The sequence below is a fragment of the Symphalangus syndactylus genome, chromosome 21 (genome assembly GCF_028878055.3).
Source record: "Symphalangus syndactylus isolate Jambi chromosome 21, NHGRI_mSymSyn1-v2.1_pri, whole genome shotgun sequence".
NCBI classification, from domain to species: Eukaryota; Metazoa; Chordata; class Mammalia; order Primates; family Hylobatidae; genus Symphalangus; species Symphalangus syndactylus.
Window position 1 is genome coordinate 18,591,217 of NC_072443.2, and position 22,098 is coordinate 18,613,314.

A 22,098-nucleotide genomic window follows, 5' to 3' on the forward strand; every position below is an offset into this window, starting at 1 on the left:
ATGCTGCATCAGCATCATTTCCTTTATTGACTGGCTATTGCTGTAGGTTGCAAACATAATCGGTACAACATTTTTAAAATGTCTTGTCAAATAGCCATTTTTCTCTTGTTTTAATATCACAAAAAATCTTCAACTCATAATTGCTTTTCTTTTTCTAACTGGCTGTGTTATATAACAGAACATTCATGATTTTTGGTATCATAGGGATATAGCCTGCATTTGGCATCAGACAACTTGGGATAGAATCTTGACTCTCTTATCTACTAGGTATACGTTAAGTTATATAACATTCTTTAGTCTTAGTTTCTTCATCTCTAAAATGCAAATAAACATTGTCTTTATTCACAAGATTTTTAGGGTTACTTAGAAAATAATTCTACTCCTAGTAGTGTCAGCCACATGAGAGATGCCCTATAATTGTTGCTTCCTTGACATTTTTAGTTATTAATATGGCTTCATTATTTATAAGAAATTTTTATAGTATCACAGGGCTTATGAAAATAAGATTTCAATTCCTGAGATACAGATTAGCTAACATGGATATTTTGCTGGATGAAAATACTAGATTTGAAAGTTACACTTTTTGTCAATTGGGAAGTTAGGGCAGTCATATTTATACCCATGTAACTGTCAGCAGAGTTAAAAAGGAAGTAGACCTATTACAGTGGTCACTAAGTTTTTAAATAGTTCTCTACTGCTTGTTAAAGAATAAAATGATTTTGGCAAATGATTTGAAAATATAGCACAGGGAGATCTCAGGTAGTAAATCATGTAACTATAATAATAACTAACATTATATTTTATACTTTAAAACATGCCTTTGTATGCACTATATTATTCAACATAATATTTTGTTATTTCACATAGCAATCCCAGGGTATAGTGTTCCATTATATAAATGAAGAAACCAGGGACTTGAAGAGGTTGAGTAACTTAAGATCATATATCTGTCTGTGTAAGCTGAGACCCCAGTCCAGATCATCTGATCCACATCCTGTGCTTTTCCGTGATCCTGAACTACTGCCTACCCTAAAGTACCATTTGGTGGTTGTTTTCTTCCACATCTTGTGGATCTATTCTTCCAGTTGTTAGGCTTACCACTTTAATTGTACAAAGACCTATTTGTTTTTATATAAAGTGAAATGTTTCAAACAACACTAATTTATTTAGAATAATAATTTGTTTCTAAGTGTGATTGTATTTTTTATTGCTTTGTAGGCTTCACAGATATTGTATATATTTTATGTTACAGATAATTCCCATTTAGAAAGTACATTGCATACACACACACACACACACACACACACACACACACACACACGGCAATTTTGAAATATTGCAGTTACATTGGCTGGGCAGGGTGGCTCACATCTGTAATCCCAGCACTTTGGGAAGCCAAGGAGTGCAGATCACTTGGTCAGGAGTTCGAAACCAGTCTGTGCAACATGGCAAAAGCTCATATCTACAAAAAAATACAAAAATTAGCAGCGTGTAGTGGCACATGCCCGCAATCCCAGCTACTCTGGAGCCTGAGACACAAGAATCCCTTGAACCTGGGAGGTGGAGATTGCAGTGAGCCAAGATTGCACCACTGCACTCCAGCCTGGGCAGAGAGCAAGGAAAAAAAATTGCAGTAACATTGATGTTCTAAATTTAGTTAACTACTATGTCATCCTAATTTACCTTATTAAAATTTGTACATTAACATAGATTTCCTTAAAGTGTTTACATGTGTTTGTTAAAATATGTAAATAATTTTTAAAAGAAAGAACACATTCAGTTCTGCTAGTTCTACTGTGATTTTGGTTACATGTTTGTATTGTATTGGGCCTACCTTCTTTAGGAGTTATGTAATTTGTTTATTTACTTATTTATTTATTTGATTTTTTTTTTTTTTTTGAGATAGGTTCTCACTCTGTCACCAAAGCTGGGTGGCGGTGTCACAATCACGCTCACTGCAGCCTCAAACTCCAGGGCTCAAGTAATCCTTCTGCCTCAGCCTCCTGTATAGTTGGGACTACAGGCACATGAAAACAAAGCCATGCTGGGGTTTTTTTCCCCCATAGAGATGAGGTCTCCTTATGTTGCCCAGACTATTCTCTTAACTCCTGGGCTCACACATTCCTCCTACTTCAGCCTCCCAGAGTGCTGGGATTACAGGTGTGAGCTGCCATGCATAGCCTTGTAGGGGTTATTTTAAATAAGTAACATGTTTAGATTTGTTTAGGGCCTTTTAGGTCACATTTCAAAGGATTATTTTTGTACTATTTATACCTGGAATCATTCTACATATCCCACTGAGAAAAATCAAATATACTGAGTGACACAGTAATGAATAGCTTCTTTTCTCAGATTATTATGAATTTCATGGAAACTCTTGCAATTAGACAATTATATTTGTGACATATGACATTTTTTTGTATTCTGAAAAACCTCTCAGAAATTAAAATACAGAATTTTGGCTCTTTTTATCATATTCATTGATCATTCATTCATTCAATAAGCCATCACTTAAAAAATATATTCTTAGTAAATGCAAGTACACATTTGGTTATTGTAACAATTTCCAAAGTTAAATAGTCAAGATGTTTTTTGTTAATAATATCAATATTCTTGTTGTATTCTTTGTTTTCTATTATAAAAGTGCACTTTTTCATAAAGACATGAAGTTTCATGTTTATATTCTTGTAGCTAATGGTAAAAAGAAAACTAAGAAACTAAGATTGAAAAGGAACCACCGGGTGGAACCACTTAATATAGATGACTGTGCTCCTGAGAGTCCACCACCACCCCCACCCCCTCCTCCTGGTGAGTAAATTGATACTGATACTGAATTTAGAAATGCTGCTTTAAACAACAGAGAAAAAAAAGAAAAAAGGAATCTTGTCATTTTTATTCTGTATATTCATTATCTTGTATATTTGTGAAGAAGAATCTTTTACTCTGATTTGGACAAAATTTGCTAACAAAAATGTCCATTGCTTTTTTGAATAAAAAAATGTTTTATAAAGAAAAAAATAAGTAAAAACTATTAAGAAAATTTTACCCAGTATTTCCTAGAATATGTTCAAGTTCTGTTTGAAATATCAGTACCCACGTTAATTTAAGTTTCATGATGGATGGCTAACATGAGTTTTTAAAACATTGGACTGGCTCGGCGTGGTGGCTTACACCTGTAATCCCAGCACTTTGTGAGGCCAAGGCGGGCGGATCACCAGGTCAAGAGTTCCAGATCAACCTGGCCAACATGGTGAAACCCCGTCTCTACTAAAGATACAAAAAAAAAAATTAGCTGGGTGTAGTAGCACGTGCCTGTAATCCCAGCTACTCAGGAGGCTGGGGCAGGAGAATCGCTTGAACCTGGGATGGAGAAGTTGCAGTGAGCCAAGATCACTCCATTGCACTCCAGCCTGGGTAACAGGGTGAGACTCCATCTCGGGGAAAAAAAACAAAAAAAAAAATTGGACCTTTCATCCTGAAACTTAACATTTGAAACCAAGACGTATTAATTTTTTCTAATACTTTTTCAATATACATACCCATGTCCTAAGTTGTTACAAGGATTAAATGGAGTAATGCATATAAAACACTGGGACTTAATTTGCACAATAATTGTAACTTTTCAGCACTAAGCTTAGCACCTCACCTACTATAGGTGGTCAGTAAATATGTAATGACTAGATAAATATGTCTATAGTGCCCTTATATCCCTGCTACAAGGCTTTATAAATTATTTGGTAACATTTTAAGAATCTCTTATAGACTCATTTCCAGTATTCTATTTATTAAGAAAATACTTAGTTTCTGCCTAGAGTTAGAATGATAGCATGAGTTTGTTTTTGATAGTGGTGAAGGTGCTTATAGTTTTTATTAAAAGTTATTGAAAAGTTAAAGCAGATGTTAGCAGCCTATAATTACATTTTAAAATATAGAAGCCATTTAAAATGTGTTTCTGGCTTTCCATACTGTCATTCAATATATTTGAATTGACATTGAATGTTACATATACTTCCTTTCCAGGGAGGGATCCTCTCAACAGACCTAAAGAAACCTTGTTTAACAGTGTTTTTTAAATGTTTTTCTTTTTCTTTAGTTGGCTGGGGAACCCCTAAAGTCACTAGACTTCCAAAACTGGAGCCTCTTGGTGAAACACGTCATAATGGTAATGCAAAAGGATTGGTTTTCAGATATCATCTGTACATGTTACATTCACTTTTCTTTAACCTTATAACTTCAACAAACTTATGTTTTAGTTTTAGAAGCTTGTCAAATCCATAGCCATCCTTTTTCATTATACGTCTTTTTTTCATTTTATTTAATTTTTTATTCTTAAGTATGCTTTACATCTGTATTATTTAATTTGGTGTTTACCTTAGAATACAGAGGTAAAAAGAATCATAGCTTGTGTTTATTATCCATGATATATTCATACAAGGAGTTATAAAAAGGAAAGGTTTTAAAATAATTTAACTATGAGACATTAGAATTTATAACTTAAGTGTTAAAAAGCTGTTGTTTCCTGTATATGCTCAATATACTCGATGATAATGGCACATAATTTTTTCTCTCTACTCCTAATAAGACAACCAGCTGCTGAATATTAAAGTGAAGTAAAGATCAACACAGTTTATAAAATCAGAGATCGAATCAGTAAACCTAATAAAGTTCGACTAAGTAGAAAGTTACTAACATTTTTATTGAATTAAGAGAACAGTTCTCTTTGAATATAACATATGCTATAGTCTAGCTAGTTTATGGCATTAGAATTCTAGGATGCAAAAACTAGAGGAAGGATATTTAGGAGAAGTAGAGAACTGCCTTATAAAACAGGGAGAAGTTCTGATTACAGGCCATCAGTCTAGGTCCCTTCAGTAAAATATTTCTAGAATGCAAAAGAATTATAGATAAATGTAGTTCAATAAACTTGTTTGTTAAGAACATCCAATTCCTTTTTTGACGGCTCTGTGTTTACCTAGTCTAGAACTTGGTTTCACTTACTAGGAAAAAACTCAGAAGTTTAATCTTTAGAAAAGCATTACCATATAATTTGAAATTATATCAAACCAGTTTAAATATTTTTATTTAAAAGGTACATAAATATAAATGTGCTATTTGCTTTTTTCCCCCAGAATTCTATTTAGGTCAGCAATGAAATATTTCTTGATAATCGTTAGTGAAAATTCATGGATTTTCTTTCTTTAAAGACAGAAAAGTTTGTCCTTAGACTGCATCAGAATTACTGAAATGGTCTTTTCAGTGAAATCTCATATCTCTGTTTAGTTTACTGACTTGACATCATGATGTCTATATTGACTACAGTAGATTTATTTCTTTATTATACAACTCTTAGTGAACTTGCGTACGTTAGAATACATTGTCAATATAAATATTCACTATGTTGTCAGAAAACTAGGTAATGTTAGTATGTATATTTATATGTACACACATACATATGAAGAAAAAATACCAATTTTTCATATGACATATTTTTTCTGTTATTGAACTCATTTAACATACAAGTATTTTGTTGTTTGTTAAAACATTGGTAATAATAAGATGAATAAGATGTACATTCTGCCTTTGTGAGGATTCTACTATATAGAGAGGACAATTCTTCAGCTTACTGTAGAATATATGACAATGAGTTCTATGGTGTACAGTTGGAGTACTGTGTACATGAGCAGTTAAGGAAAGTGGCATTAGAAAAAGGTCTTCAAAGAATGAGAAGAGTCAGTAAGCAGAAGAAACAGACTATTTCAAGGTAGAGAGGTAGGAAAGAATATTGTTTAGTTGGAGAATAACATGAAGTTGCCAGTGACAGGAGATTAGGTTTATGTGCATTGAGTGGGTAAGAAAGAGAAAATATAAAATTACAGAGAGTGTTGAAAGTGGAGTTATGGCTTAGGGCCAGATTGTGAAGGCTTCATATATGTGGTAAGATGTCTGAACTTGGTATAACTTTTAAAGAAATGCTTTTATTTTTAAAAGGGAAAATGCTATCATTATATTTGGTGCTTAGAAAAATATTTTTTGTTGCAATGTAAAGTACAAACTTGATAGTGGCTATATTTGGGGTAAGAATCCAAATTTGGGGGCTATTGCAGTAGTCAAAGTAAGAAGGAATGGAAATTGGATTGGAGAGTATAACATAAGGAAGGAATATTTTAACCATTATAACAAGTAATATATGATTAATGCATGTGTGGATTGAAGGCAAAAGATAATTTGGCTCAACAGGATGGAATGTTGGTGCCATCTCTTAAGATTTAAAATGCACGAGAGAGAAGGAAATCTGTTTTAGAGAGACATGTCAAGATTCTGTAAGTTTATCTCTTTGGAAATGTCTAAAATGTCTAAATGTCTAAAAAATAATGAACTGTGTCAAAAATCTTGATTTACCATAACTGTTTTGTGCATTTGGTTTTCTTTCTTTTCTTAGATTTCTATGGGAAGCCACTGCCTCCCCTGGCTGTGCCACAGCAACCTAACAGTGATGCTCATGACGTGATCTCATAAACAAGATGTATGGAGGAGTTCTCTTAATATCAGCAAGGTGAACTGGGACATTCTTCTTTCTCAGAAGAAGAAACATGTTGTAAATTGATGACTGGGGCAAGATAACCATAACAATTATAGTGAGAAGATTAATACTCAAGGGCCTGACTTGATAATTACTTATTTGTGTTTTTCATGGTTAAAAAAATAAAAGAATCACAATGACTAGTACATGAAATCAACATTTGGACCAAATTAGCAAGATTTACAGTTGACTCTGGTTTATACATCCCCACTCCTGAGCATACTTCTGAAGGAAAACTTTACAAAAGAGCCAATGGACTCAGCACTTTCTTTACTATTTGTTCAATAGCCTATATTTCTAGATATTAAATATTTTTTGTAAGATATATGCACATAAAAGGAGGACTTCTAGGAATTTATAACGAAAATTTTAAAACTATTTTTATATTTTTTTAAATCTTTAAAAATTTTAATTACTATGATATTGATTATATACCTTTTTTATAGATGATTTGTTTAAATTATGTCTGGAAAATAGAGTTGATTTACTTTTAGACACGAACTATACAAACAGGATATATTTATATGGCTTGAGGTATGTTTTGTAATAGCATTGTTCTTTTAAGTGTACATCGTAATTTGACCTAATGTAAAAATAATATATTTTTGAAGTAGTAGATTCTCAGATCTTTATTCTAACAATTATATGATTTGAAAACAGTACTCAATGAGACTGGAAATACCTTTTATACCTAAATGTTTTTGAAATTAATCAAAATACATTCTGTGAGATACTATTAAAAGTCTCAGTAAAGTCCTATTTTAAAGGTTAGACACTTTCAGAGATCAAGGTGTTCCCTGTACTCCCTTGTTCCATCAGAAGCTGCAGTGACTCTTTTAGGTGATTCTAATTCTTTCATGCCTTGAAATTAAACTATGAAATTAAAGGCAGAAAGACTGGAAAACCGACTGCAGGTCCAGAGACTTCTGTTTTACAACTGGGAAACAGCATGTGTACTAAAGTAATGAGAATAAAAATCTTGGCCCAAAATTACTTTTATAAATAAATAATTCCAAAATAATTTCCTAATTTAAGATGATAGCACTTCTGTTCCACTTAAGAATGGCATCCATAAGATTCTGTATTTGGCATTTAGACTGACTTCTAGATGTATATTTTTAATAATAGATTCATAATGTTACATTTAATTGAAAACAAACCTTTATATCCAGTGAAAATAGTATAAACAGAATGATTTTTATACCACCTTGTTAAGATTGGTGCTTTTGGTAACTTGTACTAACACAACAGACATATACTAGTATCTGATAACATTAAGTACATTTTATGTCATTTAATATAATTATTTACTTTAAAAAATTTACTTCAGAACATCAGATTTTATTCACATTTTTTAACTCACTGAACTTTAATAATCAGGTCACCTGTACTCTAGTCAACATTGTATATATTCTTGGAGTTTGTACATGGGACTTACCAACCACACTGAGTGAGGTAAAAGCATTTGATTTCAGATCTAAAATTCGTAACAACCTAAATTTGAGAGGTGGCTGAAATGTGATGAAAAGCAATACGAAAAGACAATGTAAACTTTGAAAAGGATTTTAGAGGGAAAATTGCATAGCTTTTTGTAACATTTACTTAGTTTTAAAACTAAACTCATACTTTTGCTATCTTTTTAATATTTATCTCGTTTGGGAGTATACGTGTTTTTAAAATTTGTGCTTTCTATCTGTGTTTACTATAGTGTAGCTACTGGCTTCATTTAAGAAAAATAAATGATTTTGAAATTAAATATAATGTAGAATTCACGTTTTATATAGCTCTCTCAAAAAATTAATTTTTATTCCTTAAGCATTTTAAAAACATTTTAAAAAATGTTTTGTAAATCCAGGTGTATTTTAACAATTAAATGCCTATTTTGTTATATGTTATACTTTTATTCTTAATTCTGAACTTTGACATTTTCACACAATAAAAATAATTTATATCAACATTCTGTTTTCAATTGGTAGAGTTAAATGATTTCCTTTGGGTAATAAAATAGGTAAAGATTTTAAAATAGGATTATTGAAAAACAGTTTAAATCAGTAGATTAAAATAATGCATTTTTTTGATACTTTACACACAAAACTTTTTTCTCTCTGCAAGTTTTTATGTATGTGGGAAAGAATTTTTGATTTTAAATGCAGCTACAAATAGCATTTCACCATATGATGTTAGAGGATTTGATGTCTGTCTTGTGTTAAAGCTATTGGTCAACAGATAATGTTTTTATTTACTTAAAAGATGCTCTTATGTGCCTTTATGTGTAAAATGCATATTTTGTGGTATACATGATATTGTATGTAACTGACTTCAAATATAAAACTATGCATAGAAACACACTAGAAAGAAATGTTGGCTTACTTTTGTAGTGAGGGAGGCAAATTTATAATATTGTATAAATTATTTAAGTACCATGTTTTCTGCAAGTTTAAAATTAAGTGCTTTTATAAATGCCAGATGAAAACGAGAATTCCCTTAATATGTAAAACCTGTGAACAGCCTGGAGCAGTTCACTTATACAATACAACTAAAGAAATCAAATGCTTCTAGGTAGCAAAAGCTATTCACAAGCTAAATTGTTTATACATATAAAGCTGTAGCTTATAAACTTTATCATCCTTGGCTTCACTTAGTAAATTTTTTTGCTAAGTGGAATATGCTTTGCAACTGAGATTCTGCTAATAATGGTTTATTAACTTACCAGGAAATATATTCCAACTGATCCAAAGAACAAATTCAAATATTTTAAAATTTTCAATTAAGCATGGCATAGGTTATCAAAATAGCAATAATCCTTTATCTTTACAGAAACAGAATAATAGATACCTGTTTTTTGAGGGGGAAAAAAAAAAAAGCCAGAAATGAACTTCCTTCAATGAGAGATCAGCTTATAATTAAATGGAAAATAGGAAAAAAGTTCATTTGCTTGTTGAGGGCATAAGTTGTCAGTTCCTTCTGTGTGTGGATGAGGAAATCATTTACAACCTAGGTAAGTGGATCAGTGGTTTCCAAGTTTTTATCATAATATCTTCTATCAGAAAACATTTTAAATATACATTGATGTTTATGTTATTGTATTAGTTTGCTAGGGTGGCCATAACAAAGTATCACAGACAAGTTGCTTAAACAACTTTATTAAACAAGTTGCTTAACCAACCGAGAAATTTATTTTCTCAGTTCTGGGGCCTGATAGTCTGAGAGCAAGTTGGTGGGTTTGCTTTCTCCTGAGGCCCCTCCTTGCCTGATAGATAGACACTGTCTTGTGTCCCCACATGGCCTTTTTTCTCCACTGCCCACCCACCCCCACTGTCTCTGTGTGTTCGATTTTCCTCTTTTTCTGACTTCCTATAACTTAACTTTTTAAAGGCCCATCTCCAAATATAGTCACATTCTGAGGTACTGGGGGTTAAGGCATCAACGTGAATTTTGGGGGGACAAATTTCAGCCCATAACAGTTAACATACTTGTTCTACTGCACTATGTACATCTTAAATACACTTCCCTAAAAAAAGAAATTTTAAAAGACTACATAAAGCTTAATAAAAATAAAAGTCATTATATTTACTTCCTAGACACAGTGGATTGTCTGCTGGAGTTTGTACAGACCACATTGGAGCCCTGAATTTTAGTAAAATGAGAATCTCACCTGATGTTTAAGCCTAAGATTGCCTATAACTATGCTATGTTCTGTAGCATTGATCACAGGTTTCCTGTTGTGTTTTCCTGTTGTGTTTTTCTGCCATATATTTTAAGGAGCTCAGTGCTCTCTTGATGTCATATGGTTTTACTACAAAGCCTGTCCTTACCTTTTTGACAAAATAAACCTCTATATGAACATGAAGGGTTTTGACACATGTTTTACATAAATATGAAAATTCATAAAACATAGTTTAGGAGTTATTGCATAAACTACTCTGAAATACTTCTTAGATCAACTGACCTTACAATAAAATTGCTTAGGTATGTAAAAATTTGTTTCCTGCCTAGAGGTATGTCCTTATTAAGCTGCTTGGTTCTTTAACACTAACATTTAAAAAAGCACAAAAAACAAACTAATGTGATTCATGTTATTTGTGTGAGCTCAATGTCTTATGTCTGCAGTGGTTTAATTCAAGTTTGCTGCTAACAGTTTTTATTCCTAAAACTCAGTGTAGAATTGTTTGTTCTTTGGTAGCTATTTGGGGTGCGGATGGGGAGTAAAATCCATTAACATTCTCATGATACACATATATTGATTCTAGATAGATGAAGAGGTTAAACATAAAGGATTAAACTATGAAAAGGTAAGGGGAGAAACAGAAGTGGCTTCACTCGGGGAAAAAATGTATACGCCTGAAAGCAGTGGAATCAATAAACTCAATTTACAATGCACAAAAAAAATTTAAGATACCTTCACACTTAAAGTCAAATGGTTATAAGAAAAATTGAGAAAGTGTTTTAACATCTGACATGGTTATCTCAAATATAAATAAAATGATACTAAGACACCTAGATAAGTGGACATGATCGGTAATCTAAAAAAGAAATAACTAATAAGATTTGAAAACCTACCCAAACTAAGGGCATAATTAATTAGGCATTATAAGGAGATTATTAGAGATTCAGACAAAATTCATAAGCAAAGTTGTTTATTTAAAATCAGAAAATATAAAGATGCTGAGTCCCAAAAATATGTGATAAAATTAATATGACCTCTTTCCAAGTATAACACATTGCCTTTCTCTAACAGAAATAAACTATCATTCTTACTACAGTCTTAAAATTCTTTTTTTAATGAATGAGTGTAACTTTTTATTAAGACAGAATTATTTTTATTAAAGAAATATATGAAAATGGTTAAGTAAAATCAAATGGCTCCAAAAGTCTTACAATGAAAACAGCAGTGCTGCCACTTGTTCTTTCCAGAGGAAAGCGCTTTTCATTCTCTTAGTTTTTCCTTCTGGTAGTTACCTCCATGGGTTTTAAAAAATTACTATTTTTTTAGTTTTTCAAGTGAATGCATATATTAATACATGTAATCTTTAAAAGCCTCTTTAGTTTATAATGCATCCTAACAGTCCCCTGCCCCATCCCTGCTAATTCTCCAGAGCAATGACTTCTAACTCTTCTAGCAATGTTCCATTTTTTTCTCACATAACTACTTAGTCATTTCTTGATTATGTTATACATTATATAGTGATTTCTTGATATGACAGATGAGGATTTAGCTCTTACACCATCACTATCTTCACTTTTCCTCCCATATTGTCCCAAAGTAGTTACCAGATTTAGGGGCTAAGCAGTCACCACATCATTATGACTATGTACATATTGCCCATTGTTGAGGAAAATAGCATCTGATGCTCTTACTTCCTATCCTGTACTTCTTCCTGCCCTAGAATTAATGATTGCCTAACCAACCCTTCCCCCTTGTTTTTTTTTTTACTTTTGCTTTATCTTCAAAGCACTTCTTTCCAAATGCCCCAAATCTGCCAATAACCTATTATTTTTAAGAGAAGGGATCTCACTATGGTGGCCAGGCTGCTCTGAACTCTTGGGCTCAAGCCATCCTTTTGCTTAGCCTCCTGAGTAGCTGGGACTACAGGCATGGGCCATCCCACCCAGCTAACCTATTAGTATTTTTACTGTTTCTTTTTAAAGCTAGCTCCATAGCTGGAATATTGCCTGTGTTGGATACTATTTGCTGGATCCACGTCATTCTCTGGTTTGTGTACTCCTCCATTTTGCTGGAGTATTTTCTGCGATAGCTTCCCAAGAAAGGGTACGTGTAACCCCTGAGTCTTTGCTTGTCTAAAAGTGTATTATTTTACCTTCACCCCTGATTATTTGACTGAATATAGATTTATCAGTTGAAAATAACTTTATAGAATTCTGAAGGCATGGTTCCATTGTTTTTAGATTCTTTTTTGAGACAGGGTCTCTTTTGTCACCCAGGCTGGAGTGCAGTGGCACAATCACGACTTACTGCAGCCTTGAACTCGCGGGCTCAATTGATCCCTCCATCTCAGCCCCCCGAGTAGACAAGACTACAGGTGTGTGCCACAATGCCCAGCCAATTTTTGTATCTTCTGTAGAGACGGGGTTCCACCATGGTGCCCAAGCTGGTCTCAAGTGATCCACCCACCTCAGCCCCCCAAAGTGCTGGGACCACAGGCGTGAGTCACCATGCCTGGCCAGTTTTTCTTTTAATTCTCTACTTCTTTCATTTCTCAAAGGCATCTCAAACTCAGTGGGCCCAAAACCAAAGTCAAACTCCATCAGAATATCCTGCTACTTGCAACTTTAAAATATATCTTAAATCACAATTTCTTACTACATGCAATCCTTTGGTTCCAATTATCATCATCCCTCACTTGAACTTCTAATTGGTTTTCCTGCTTCTGTAGTTTTTTAAATTATAAAATATTTCAAATAAACCATGTGTGGCTTTATACTTTTTACTAAAAGAATGAAGATCAGCCAAGTGCAGTGGCTGATGCCTGTAATCCCAGCACCCCTGAAGGCCGAGGCAGGAGGATCACCTGAGGTCGAGAGTTCGAGACCAGCCTGACCAACATGGAATGTCCCCGCCAAAAATACAAAATTAGCCTGGCGTGGTGGCACGCGCCTGTAGTCCCAGCCACCCAGGAGCCTGAGGCAGGAGAATTGCTTGAACCTGGGAAGGTGGAAGTTGCCGTGAGCCAAGGTTGTTCCATTGCACTCCGCCTGGGCAACAAGAGTGAAATTCTGTCTTAAAAAGAAAAAAAGTATGAAGAAGAGTTTATATACTTAAACATGGAATTGCCTTAAGTGTTTGGCATTCACTGTTCCCGTACATTCCAGCAGCTTCTTTCAGCAAACACCTGGAACTTGCTATTGAGTAGCTGGAGTACGTTCTGCCCACACGCAGGACAGGGAGCTGACAACCAAGGAGTGGGGGATTAAATACTCTAGCTTTCTCCCCTCTGTTTCCCTGTATCTCAGCAGTATGGAGCTCGTTACCAATGAGAACCTCCTCACTGACTTTGAACTGGTTTTTACCTTCTCAGTTCCATTTCTCCATACTTTGATTGATGACTTCTGGTATGACCTAGCAAATAAACTGCTTTCACTTAAATTTCAGTCTTGGAATCTGTTTTGGGTTCCCCAATCTAAGACAGAAATATATTCATTTTCCCTTCACTGGACTTCCAGGTTGTTTTCAGTTTTTCACTGTTACAAACAAGGCTGCAACATTTGTCTACAAACCTCTGGATATACACATACGAAGCTTTCAGTATTTCCCACTAGTGAAACTGCTCAGTTGAAGGGTATGTGCATCTTCATCTTTAATAAATACTACCAACATTACAAAAGCCCGACCATGTCAAGGACTGGCAAGAGTGCCACACGTGATGGGTGTGGAATGGCAGCTCACTGTAGCAGGTGCTTGTGACTCGGGGTCTTGGAGAGACTTAGTTATAGCAAGAATGTTTCATAAATGGTATCTGATATAGCCAAGATTAGTGAGGAATAAATACACGTTGCTCAGAAATAATTATCCATAGATCTGAAGTCAAGAAAACTCTTTTCTAATGTAAAAATGCATACTTTTCTCAGAGGGAGGGGGAACAACTTAAACCAGAAAACACCTTCATATTAATCATTCTTCTCATATACTTCAAATTTGTACTTAATGCCTTTCTCCTCCTGGACATCAGAGAGAACACCTGGGTATTCTGGCAGAAGTTTATATTTCTCCAAGTCAATTTCTGAAAAAAACATGTCACTTTCAAAGTCCTGCATGATCCTTGTCACAAATAGTTTAAGATGGCCTGAGTGATTCATGGCTTCCTTATAAACAGAACTGCCACCAACTATCCAAATCATGTCTACTTTATTTGCTAATTCTGGTTGTTCAGTAAGTTTTAAGGCATCATCCAAACTTCTGGCAAGAAAATGAGCTCCTTGTGGAGGTTCCTTGAGTTCCCTGCTGAGAACTAAATTAATTCTATCCTTTAAAGGTCGATTCTTCTCAGGGATGGAGAACCAGGTCTTCCTACCCATAATCACCAGATTCTGTTTACCTTCTACTGAAGAAGTTGTGGTCATTCTCTGGAAATACCTGAATTCATTCCTGAGCGGCGGCCAGGGCAGGTCCCCGTTCTTGCCGATGCCCATGTTTTGGGACACAGCGACGATGCAGTTTAGCAAACGAACCATGACAGCAGCGGTTAGCACCTCCGAGCTTGCTGGCTACACCAGGAAGCCAGGCCAAGAATGCCGCGAAATTCACTTCTTCAAATTCTTTTACGTGTCTACATTGCAAATACAATACCACTGTATTAATTAATTGCAACATTCTGGAATGAGCATAGAAAAATAAATTATATAAAATATATAAATATATAAAATATATTTATAAAATATAAATTTATAAAATTATAAAAAAATACAGAGGCTGAAAGGTTAGACCGACTTTTCCATAAACATTAAACAGAGGGCATCCAAGAGATGACATCATTTCATTCCTGAATATCATATTGTCTTTTGTACCAAATCTAAATTCTAATAAGATGCATTTTTCAGGTGACTTGGAAACTTGTTTAAATAAATAAATATATTAAGCTTCAAATCGGATTGGGGGAAAGACTTGTTTTTACATGAATATAAGACTTGTATCTATAGCATGTACGTATATTGATATGAGCATCAAGGAACAACTCAAAATGATTATTAAATATCAGGGACCACATCAAACCAATTTTTTCTAATTGCTGATTGCTGCTACAAATGATAGTTACTGAAGCATGACACCAAAAGAGCAAATAAACTTATATTCGTGTCAAAATAGGTGTAATAAACATCTTCCTTGGAGAACCATTAAACATTGCTCCTTGTAAAGGTGAAGTGGGGAGGCTACAGTGGAGGGTCCTTTTGGTCTTCACGCATTTGGTATCAACGCGACAAAAATCACAATGATCACAATAGTGAAAATAATAGCAGCAGCTAACATTTGGGCATTTACTGTTTCCTAATCACTGTCGTAACCGCTTTACACGCCTACTTCAGTTTAATCATTTAACACTCTCGATTAAAAGAAGGAGAGATTATCCCCATGGGCCAGGTCTGGGGAAAAGCATGACTTAATTTCTTTTTCATTACATTCCACCCTTTTATCCTTGGGTACTGAATATCTAGGCTAACAGGGGTCATTAGATTTGGTAGATTAAGTCAGTAACTAGCTTCGCTTTGAGAATATTTTAAAGCAGTCATCATACAACATAACCCCAAAACTCATTCTTTTATTGAGCCCCATGCATATACAGACTGTTCAGCACAATATGCGACTATCTTTTTATTTATTTGTTTTTGAGACAAAGCCTCGCTCTGTCGCCCACGCTGCAGCGCAGTGGCGCGATCACGGGTCACTGCAAGCTCAGACTTCTGCCCACGCGATCCTCCCACCTCAGCATCCGCAGAAGCTGGGGCCACACAGGCGCGCAGATGTGTGACTTTCTAAGGTCCGGCCGCCCAAAGCTACGCCGACCAATCCAAGTAGCGAAAGTCGTTTTGGCCCCGGCCCGCTACCTCCGCATCCTGGGAAGTATCAGCCTTTACCAGCTACCGGAAGTTACTGCGCGCAAACTCTCCCGCGGGAGCTAAGCCTTTTCGACGAGAATTCTATAGCGCGAGCAAATCAGTATCTCGCGAGAAATTGAAGAGGAAACGTAAGAATGAAAGTGGATGCCCGTGAATCCCGGAAGTCAGACTGTTCTTTCAGTTCCCTGGAGGCTTTTTGATGCTGATTCGCGTACACCTGTTGTTTGAAAGCTCTCAGCGGGACAATGCTGACCCGGGTGAGACCTGGGACCCGGCTGGGTACCTCTATCTGAATGAGACGCTTCTGGACGCGGCCGAGGTGGCGAGGGAGGGTGCTGGGATGGGGGAACATCACCTTTGTTCTTCCCCTCGCGAGATCAGCGTTTCTTTGGCTTTACTGTCAAACTCTGAAATAATGCTGAGTGCAGTAATGCTGAGTCCCTTCCGTCCAGCTCGCAGACTTCTAGTACCCACTCCCTCCAGCTCTTGGAGGGCTGAGATTTGTTTTCTGTGTCATAGCGGTGTCCCGGGAGCTTAGAACAGTGTCTGTTACATAGTAGGCATTTAATACACTTTTCTTGGATGAATAAAGGAAACAATTGCAAGGAAGTTCACGATGAAATTGGAGTGACTTTTCCCCCTAAATTAACTTTTCACTTTAAAATAACGAAGAGTTGCAAAGATAGTACAGAGTTCTCAAATACCTGTCACCAATTTTTCTTGATGTCAGCATCCACGATGACTTTTTAGTTTTGTTTAGATACAAGTTCTTGCTCTGTCACCCAAGCTGGAATGCAGCTGCTCCTTCATAGCTCACTGTAACCTTGAACTCCTGGGTTCAAGCGATCCTCCAGCTTCAGCCTCCCTAGTAGCTAGGACTACAGGAGCAGGCCACCACGCCTGGCTAATTTTTTTTTTTTTTTTTTTTTTTTTTACTTTTTGTAGAGACACGTCCTTGATATGTTTCCCAGTCTGGTCGTGAACTGGGAAATGATCCTCTCTCCTCGTCCCTGCAAAGCATGAGCCAGCTGGAGTATAGTGGCGCGATCTCGGCTCACTGCAGCCTCCACCTCCTGAGTTCAAGCGATTCTCCCACCTCAGCCCCCTGAGTAGGTGGGGTTACAGGCGCCCACCACCACTCCCGGCTAATTTTTGTATTTTTAGTAGAGACGGGTTTCCCATGTTGGCCAACCTAGTCTTGAACTCCAGACCTCATGTGATCCTCCCGCCTGTGTCTCCCACAGTGCTGGGATTACAGGTGTGAGCCACCCGCCTAGCCCCTACAGTGACTTTTTAAAATTAATTTTGTTCCTTTTGACAGTTTCTTCAGCCCCAGTAGATTCTGTTTGAACTTTTGCTTCACGTTTGGAAAATAATTATTTGAAAAAACCTTGCCTTTTCATAATTAGGTAATGTAGTACAGTTTTGGTACATGTAAGGTATTGCTTCCTTTTCAAGAACTAGTAATTATCCAAAAAAAGTGTTCTTGTCTTGTAAAAAAGACCTTGCTAATGTTGACGTTCAGTAAATTTGTAATATCACTGTGTGTCAGCAACTTTTTCTTATCATCATAGCTGAAAGCAAAATCAGAGGGGAAGCTTGCAAAACAGATTTGCAAAGTTGTGTTGGATCATTTTGAAAAACAGTATTCCAAAGAACTCGGAGATGCCTGGAATACAGTAAGGTTAGTATAATTCATCTCGATGCTTTGTGATGGAACAGACAAAGTACAATATGTAGTCCTCCTTTTTGTGGGAGGGATGCTATGAGGATAAAAGGCAAAGGAATCTAAATCTGGTTGCCCTTTCCTACTGAAGCTATAGAAAGGAACAACTAAGAAGAAATAGAATGAATCATATGTTGGAAAGGGGAAAGAAAACTTTGTAGGGATGGTAAGCACAAATTGTTACGCCTTTGCTTTGAGCAATTGCTTTTATCCTTGAAATAGGAATGCCTACTAGTTTGACAAAATTAATTATACTGTAAAAGAAAAACCATAAAATTTGGAATATTTGACTGGTTTCTGAAATTTAGAAGATAATACCACAAATCTTTAAAGCCAGCACTGCTTTATCTCAGCCAAAGGTACACTTTGTTTGGTAATCATATTTCTTTCCTATGTTGATGGCTGGGTATATTTTGAACACGTGCATATACACACAAAATTATTTAAATATACTATAAAAATAAATAAGGAATGTTTAATGCATGGAAGTGCGAGAAATGTGATTTGTCGTGTTTGGTAAGCTGCTGTTAATGTATAATGTATGGGTTACTGTATGGGTTCTTGACGTTGAATGCCTAATACACTATATAACCCTCTGGCATACAGAGCAAGACAGTCTGCATGTCCAGTTTACATGCCATCTAGTTAGTGTTAATGGGAGAAGTGAGGAGATGAGTGTGGTTACAACTATATAAACTAATTTGTAAATACTGTGATCCAAGTATCTAACAAAGCCTGAGGGTGCCAGCAAAGGCCTGGAGGGAAGCTGGGTCTTGGTGACTTAGAGGAGTTACTTTGACAAAAAGAACTAGACCTCCTAGGTTGAGGGAAGAAGGTGCACTGTTCATGAAGTTAGGGCAAAAGCCCACTACATGTTGCATGAGGAAAAAAAGTTGCATGGCTACAGATATTATCTGGAACTTGATTCAGACTAATTTTTCAGATGGTTGGCTTGTCCATTTTTTTCTTGGATCAACTCTTAAGCATTTCTCCTTTACAAAGGGCAGTTCTACGCATTTTCTAAAACAAATTAACTTTTGGCTAATAAAGATCACAAAGTCTGAGGTGATTCTGAGTTAATTTTAGGACAATTAAGCTGTTATAGAAATTGGTAAATGCTGTAATATGCAAACCGTTTATATTCGTGGGGTTTATTTCAAAAGTAGATTTTCAAATGGGTATTTTCTGTCACAGAGATGAAAAACTGAATAATAAAGTATGTAATAAATTTATGAGGTTTTCAGTATACAAAGGTACTCAAATATAGTATCCAAATAACCAAACACTTATTGCCTGTTTACTATATGCCAGACAATACTGACTTACATGATCCTCAGAACAAACCCGTTAAGAGTTTAAGTAACTTGCCCAAGTTCACTCAGCTAATAAATGGCAGAGCTGAGGCTTGTGCCTGGGTCGTCTGACTCAATAACTCCCACAGCTCATCCTTGTTCTATACTGTTTCATATCTGGGATGTGATTTAAAACAAACCAAAAAAAGATTTCAAGAGGCATTTTTTTTCTGTAGACTTTGTAGCAGTCTGGCTACTCATATCCTATAATGACTTATTTTTCTACTTAGTGTACTCACAAAGTCATATACTATTATTTGACCCTGAGCAAAATGAGCAATGAACCTCAAATCCATTTAATTAGCTGTGCCTTCTTCTTCATTTACCCTATTGTTGAGTTTTCGTGGTAATTTAAGTTTTGCATAAATACACACTAAATTTGCCATAGGCAAAATAAAGGCTTCTCAGCTTAGGAAGTAGTCTGAGCGTGGAAGATGGTATGGGGAAATAAGAACAGAATGAAATATTTTGTTCTTTAACTGCTTGTTTGCAAGACATAATGTACTTGTAGAGTCTACTTCCAGGGAAAGTCAAGTGCTCTTTTTTTGGCCTATTTAGAAAGTAATTTATTCAATATTTTTAGTTTCCTGTAGTAGTGAGGAAGATTTAGCATTTAGTTTTGCTCTTTTTTAATAACCTTTCTTGTCTAGTCATCCTCTGAGCAGCCCTTTAAAATTGGAGTTTACCCTGGTTCAACTTTTGCTCTATTTGTTGCCTCCATGTTCTCCTCAGGTAAGCCCATTCATCGCATGACTTTTATCAGTATGCAGTCATCTCAAGCTGTGAGATTCTTCCCAAGATTTAGTCCCATACTCCTGTTTTTCAGCAACTTCAGTTACTTGGCAAACTCAAAAGTGTATTACTATTTTTCCCTTTCAAACCTATGTTGCCTTTGCTACCTGCCTATTTTATCTCAATTAAGTGTATCACCATCAGTCTGGTTGCCTCCTTTCTTCTCTATACCTTCACTACCTTTGTAGTAAAAAATGAACCTTATATAAAAATAAGTCTAGCAACTGCCCTCAGCTCCTGGGAGGCAATCTCTAAGTCCTTGGAATGTCCTTCCTGATAAGTGTCTCTTTGTTTACCTGGGTGTTGAGGTCACACTTGATAATCTAACGATGTGATTTATGTTGAGGCCTGGGGACCACAGGTGTCAACTCAACATCCAGAAGGGCTTGTGACTAAAAGCTGTATGGACAGTCAATCATATGTACGTGACCAAGCCCCAGTAAAAAGTGGATACCAAGGCTTTAGTGAGTCTCCCTGGTTGGCAGTACTCTTGTGCATACTGTCATACATTACTGCCAGCAAAAGTTGGCCTTGTTGATGATTCCGTTGGAGAGGACATCTGGAAGCTTCATGCTTTGAATTGTTGTGAATTCTGCACTATGAGTCTCTTCCTGTGATTGTTTTTAATCTGTATGCTTTCGTTATAATAAACTGTGACTATAACTGTGATTATAACAGCTTTCAGTGAGTTCGGTTTTGTCCCAGTGAATAATCAAACCTGAGAGTCATCCTTGGAATCCCTGAACTTGTAGTTGGTGTCAGAAGTGAGAGTTGTCTTTGAGACTCAACTACCCTGCCCCCTTTTAATTTGGATCTTTTTAAAAAAATTCTCTACTGCTGCCATTCACTTAGACCTTCCCAATCTCTTATCTGGCATATTGCAACAGCCACGTTTAGTACTTACCTGTTTGCTTATTTTAGCAACCATTTTTATGGCACTATATACCAGTCAATGTTGTAATCACCTTATGAATAATAACAATCTTATGTACAACCCTCTGAAATAGTTATTATTTCCATTTATAGATAGGAAAGCTGAGGCACACAGAGGTTAAGTAACTTGCCCAAGTATACACATCTCACACTTTAACTTGCCCAAGTATACACATCTCACACTTTGAAGAGCCTTGAGAGTTTGTTTTACCCACTCTGTCATGCTGTTTCTCAGTGCTACCAAATTCCATTGTGTCATACCTTGAGTACAAACCTTTGCTCCCCAGAAGTCTGCAGTATGGTTTGAACTAAAGATCTTATCTTTCTGGGCAGGCTCCTTCATGCCTTTGGGACTGGCTATGCTGTTCTTCTGCTAGGAATGCCTTTTTCTCTTCTCCCTCTGTACAGTAGTGTGGGTTCAAATCCCACCTCTGCATCTTGTAGCATATGACCTAGGTGAGTTAATATCTCTGTGCTCCATTGTTCTCGTCTGTAAAATGGGGAAAAAATAGTATCTATTTCATATAATCATTTGGGAAGATAAAATGAATTTGTGTATATACAATGTGAATGGAATGTTGTTTGACGTATAGTAAGGACTTCATATGCATTAGCATTATTTTTGTTACTATGATTAACCACTTCTTCAAGCCTTCTGTATGTCCCTTGGCAAAATTAGTTTTGCCTTTCGTGTATCCATTGCATTTTGTTGATAGAGCTATTGTGATTCTTTCAAGGTTTTCTTGTCATAATTTACTAACTTGCTTATCTTTTTCCTGACAAGGGAGGGTTTTGAAGAACCAATACCTGGAGACTTGGGCAAGTCTTCTGCTTATTCCCAGTTTTGTCAGTGTTTGTGTACTAGGCATTGTGCTAAGCACTGAGAATACAAAAATGGACTGTATATATCCTGCCCTCAAATACATGTATGATTAATTGGATAATTAATGGATACTTAATAAATGTATGATTAATATAAGCGTTAACTAGAAATCTTTATTAACTGTGGAAATTTTGCATGTACTTTATAGAAAGCAAAACAAACAGAACGTATAAGTCTGAACTGTCTGCAACATCTTTTTTTTTGGACACTCTCCTCACTGACCCAGAGTTCACATACAGAGAGGAAAAAAATACACACACAC

The 22,098-nt window shown here is 35.8% G+C and overlaps 4 protein-coding genes across 25 annotated transcripts in view; 2 read left to right on the top strand and 2 right to left on the bottom strand.

The window, feature by feature from the left end:
- Positions 1 to 13,689, top strand: part of ARL13B (ADP ribosylation factor like GTPase 13B) — a 77,633-nt gene extending 63,944 nt beyond the window's left edge. For 7 of the 13 annotated variants that reach the window (XM_055260646.2, XM_055260654.2, XM_055260643.2 and 4 more), the window contains 3 exons: positions 2,692 to 2,808; positions 4,094 to 4,162; positions 6,440 to 8,537. In XM_055260646.2, coding sequence (XP_055116621.1) covers positions 2,692 to 2,808; positions 4,094 to 4,162; positions 6,440 to 6,516 — 263 coding nt within the window. In that variant the 3' untranslated portion in view covers positions 6,517 to 8,537. Of the gene's footprint in view, positions 1 to 2,691; positions 2,809 to 4,093; positions 4,163 to 6,439; positions 8,846 to 9,397; positions 10,401 to 13,036 lie in introns of those variants that run through there. The other 6 variants (XM_063630554.1, XM_063630553.1, XM_055260647.2 and 3 more) reach the window with 4 other exon arrangements.
- The window catches only part of STX19 (syntaxin 19), a 45,938-nt gene extending 29,734 nt beyond the window's left edge, over positions 1 to 16,204 (bottom strand). Inside the window, exons 1-3 of one of the 3 annotated variants that reach the window (XM_063630557.1) lie at positions 16,016 to 16,156; positions 14,673 to 14,865; positions 1,347 to 1,462 (exon numbers count right to left, since the gene is read on the bottom strand). The gene's annotated coding sequence lies outside the window, so the exon portion shown is untranslated. Of the gene's footprint in view, positions 1 to 1,346; positions 1,463 to 14,634; positions 14,866 to 16,015 lie in introns of all 3 variants that reach the window. The other 2 variants (XM_055260664.2, XM_063630558.1) reach the window with 2 other exon arrangements.
- On the bottom strand, positions 11,201 to 16,202 carry DHFR2 (dihydrofolate reductase 2). 3 transcript variants are annotated; one of them, XR_010118610.1, is made up of 3 exons: positions 16,016 to 16,202; positions 13,245 to 14,865; positions 11,201 to 12,161 (listed from the first exon to the last, which is right to left on the bottom strand). XR_010118610.1 is itself a non-coding variant. In XM_063630560.1 (2 exons), the coding sequence occupies exons 1-2, from the start codon at positions 14,768 to 14,770 to the stop codon at positions 14,265 to 14,267; spliced, it is 390 nt and encodes a 129-aa protein (XP_063486630.1). In that variant the 3' UTR covers positions 11,201 to 14,264. The 3 variants fall into 3 exon arrangements, 2 of the variants coding, with proteins under 2 accessions (XP_063486630.1, XP_063486629.1); XM_063630560.1 differs by lacking the exon at positions 16,016 to 16,202 and having other exon boundaries at positions 11,201 to 14,286; positions 14,403 to 14,770; XM_063630559.1 differs by lacking the exon at positions 16,016 to 16,202 and having other exon boundaries at positions 11,201 to 14,770.
- Positions 16,205 to 16,249: 45 nt separating the features above from the next.
- Positions 16,250 to 22,098, top strand: part of NSUN3 (NOP2/Sun RNA methyltransferase 3) — a 126,872-nt gene continuing 121,023 nt past the window's right edge. For 2 of the 6 annotated variants that reach the window (XR_010118608.1, XR_010118609.1), the window contains exons 1-4: positions 16,389 to 16,407; positions 17,725 to 17,834; positions 19,879 to 19,960; positions 21,287 to 21,409. Coding sequence is in view for 1 of the 6 variants with exons in the window: in XM_055260663.2 (XP_055116638.1) it covers positions 16,396 to 16,407; positions 17,725 to 17,834 (122 nt within the window). In the remaining 5 variants the exon portion in view is untranslated. Of the gene's footprint in view, positions 16,408 to 17,724; positions 17,835 to 19,878; positions 19,961 to 21,286; positions 21,410 to 22,098 lie in introns of those variants that run through there. The other 4 variants (XM_063630555.1, XM_055260663.2, XM_063630556.1 and 1 more) reach the window with 4 other exon arrangements.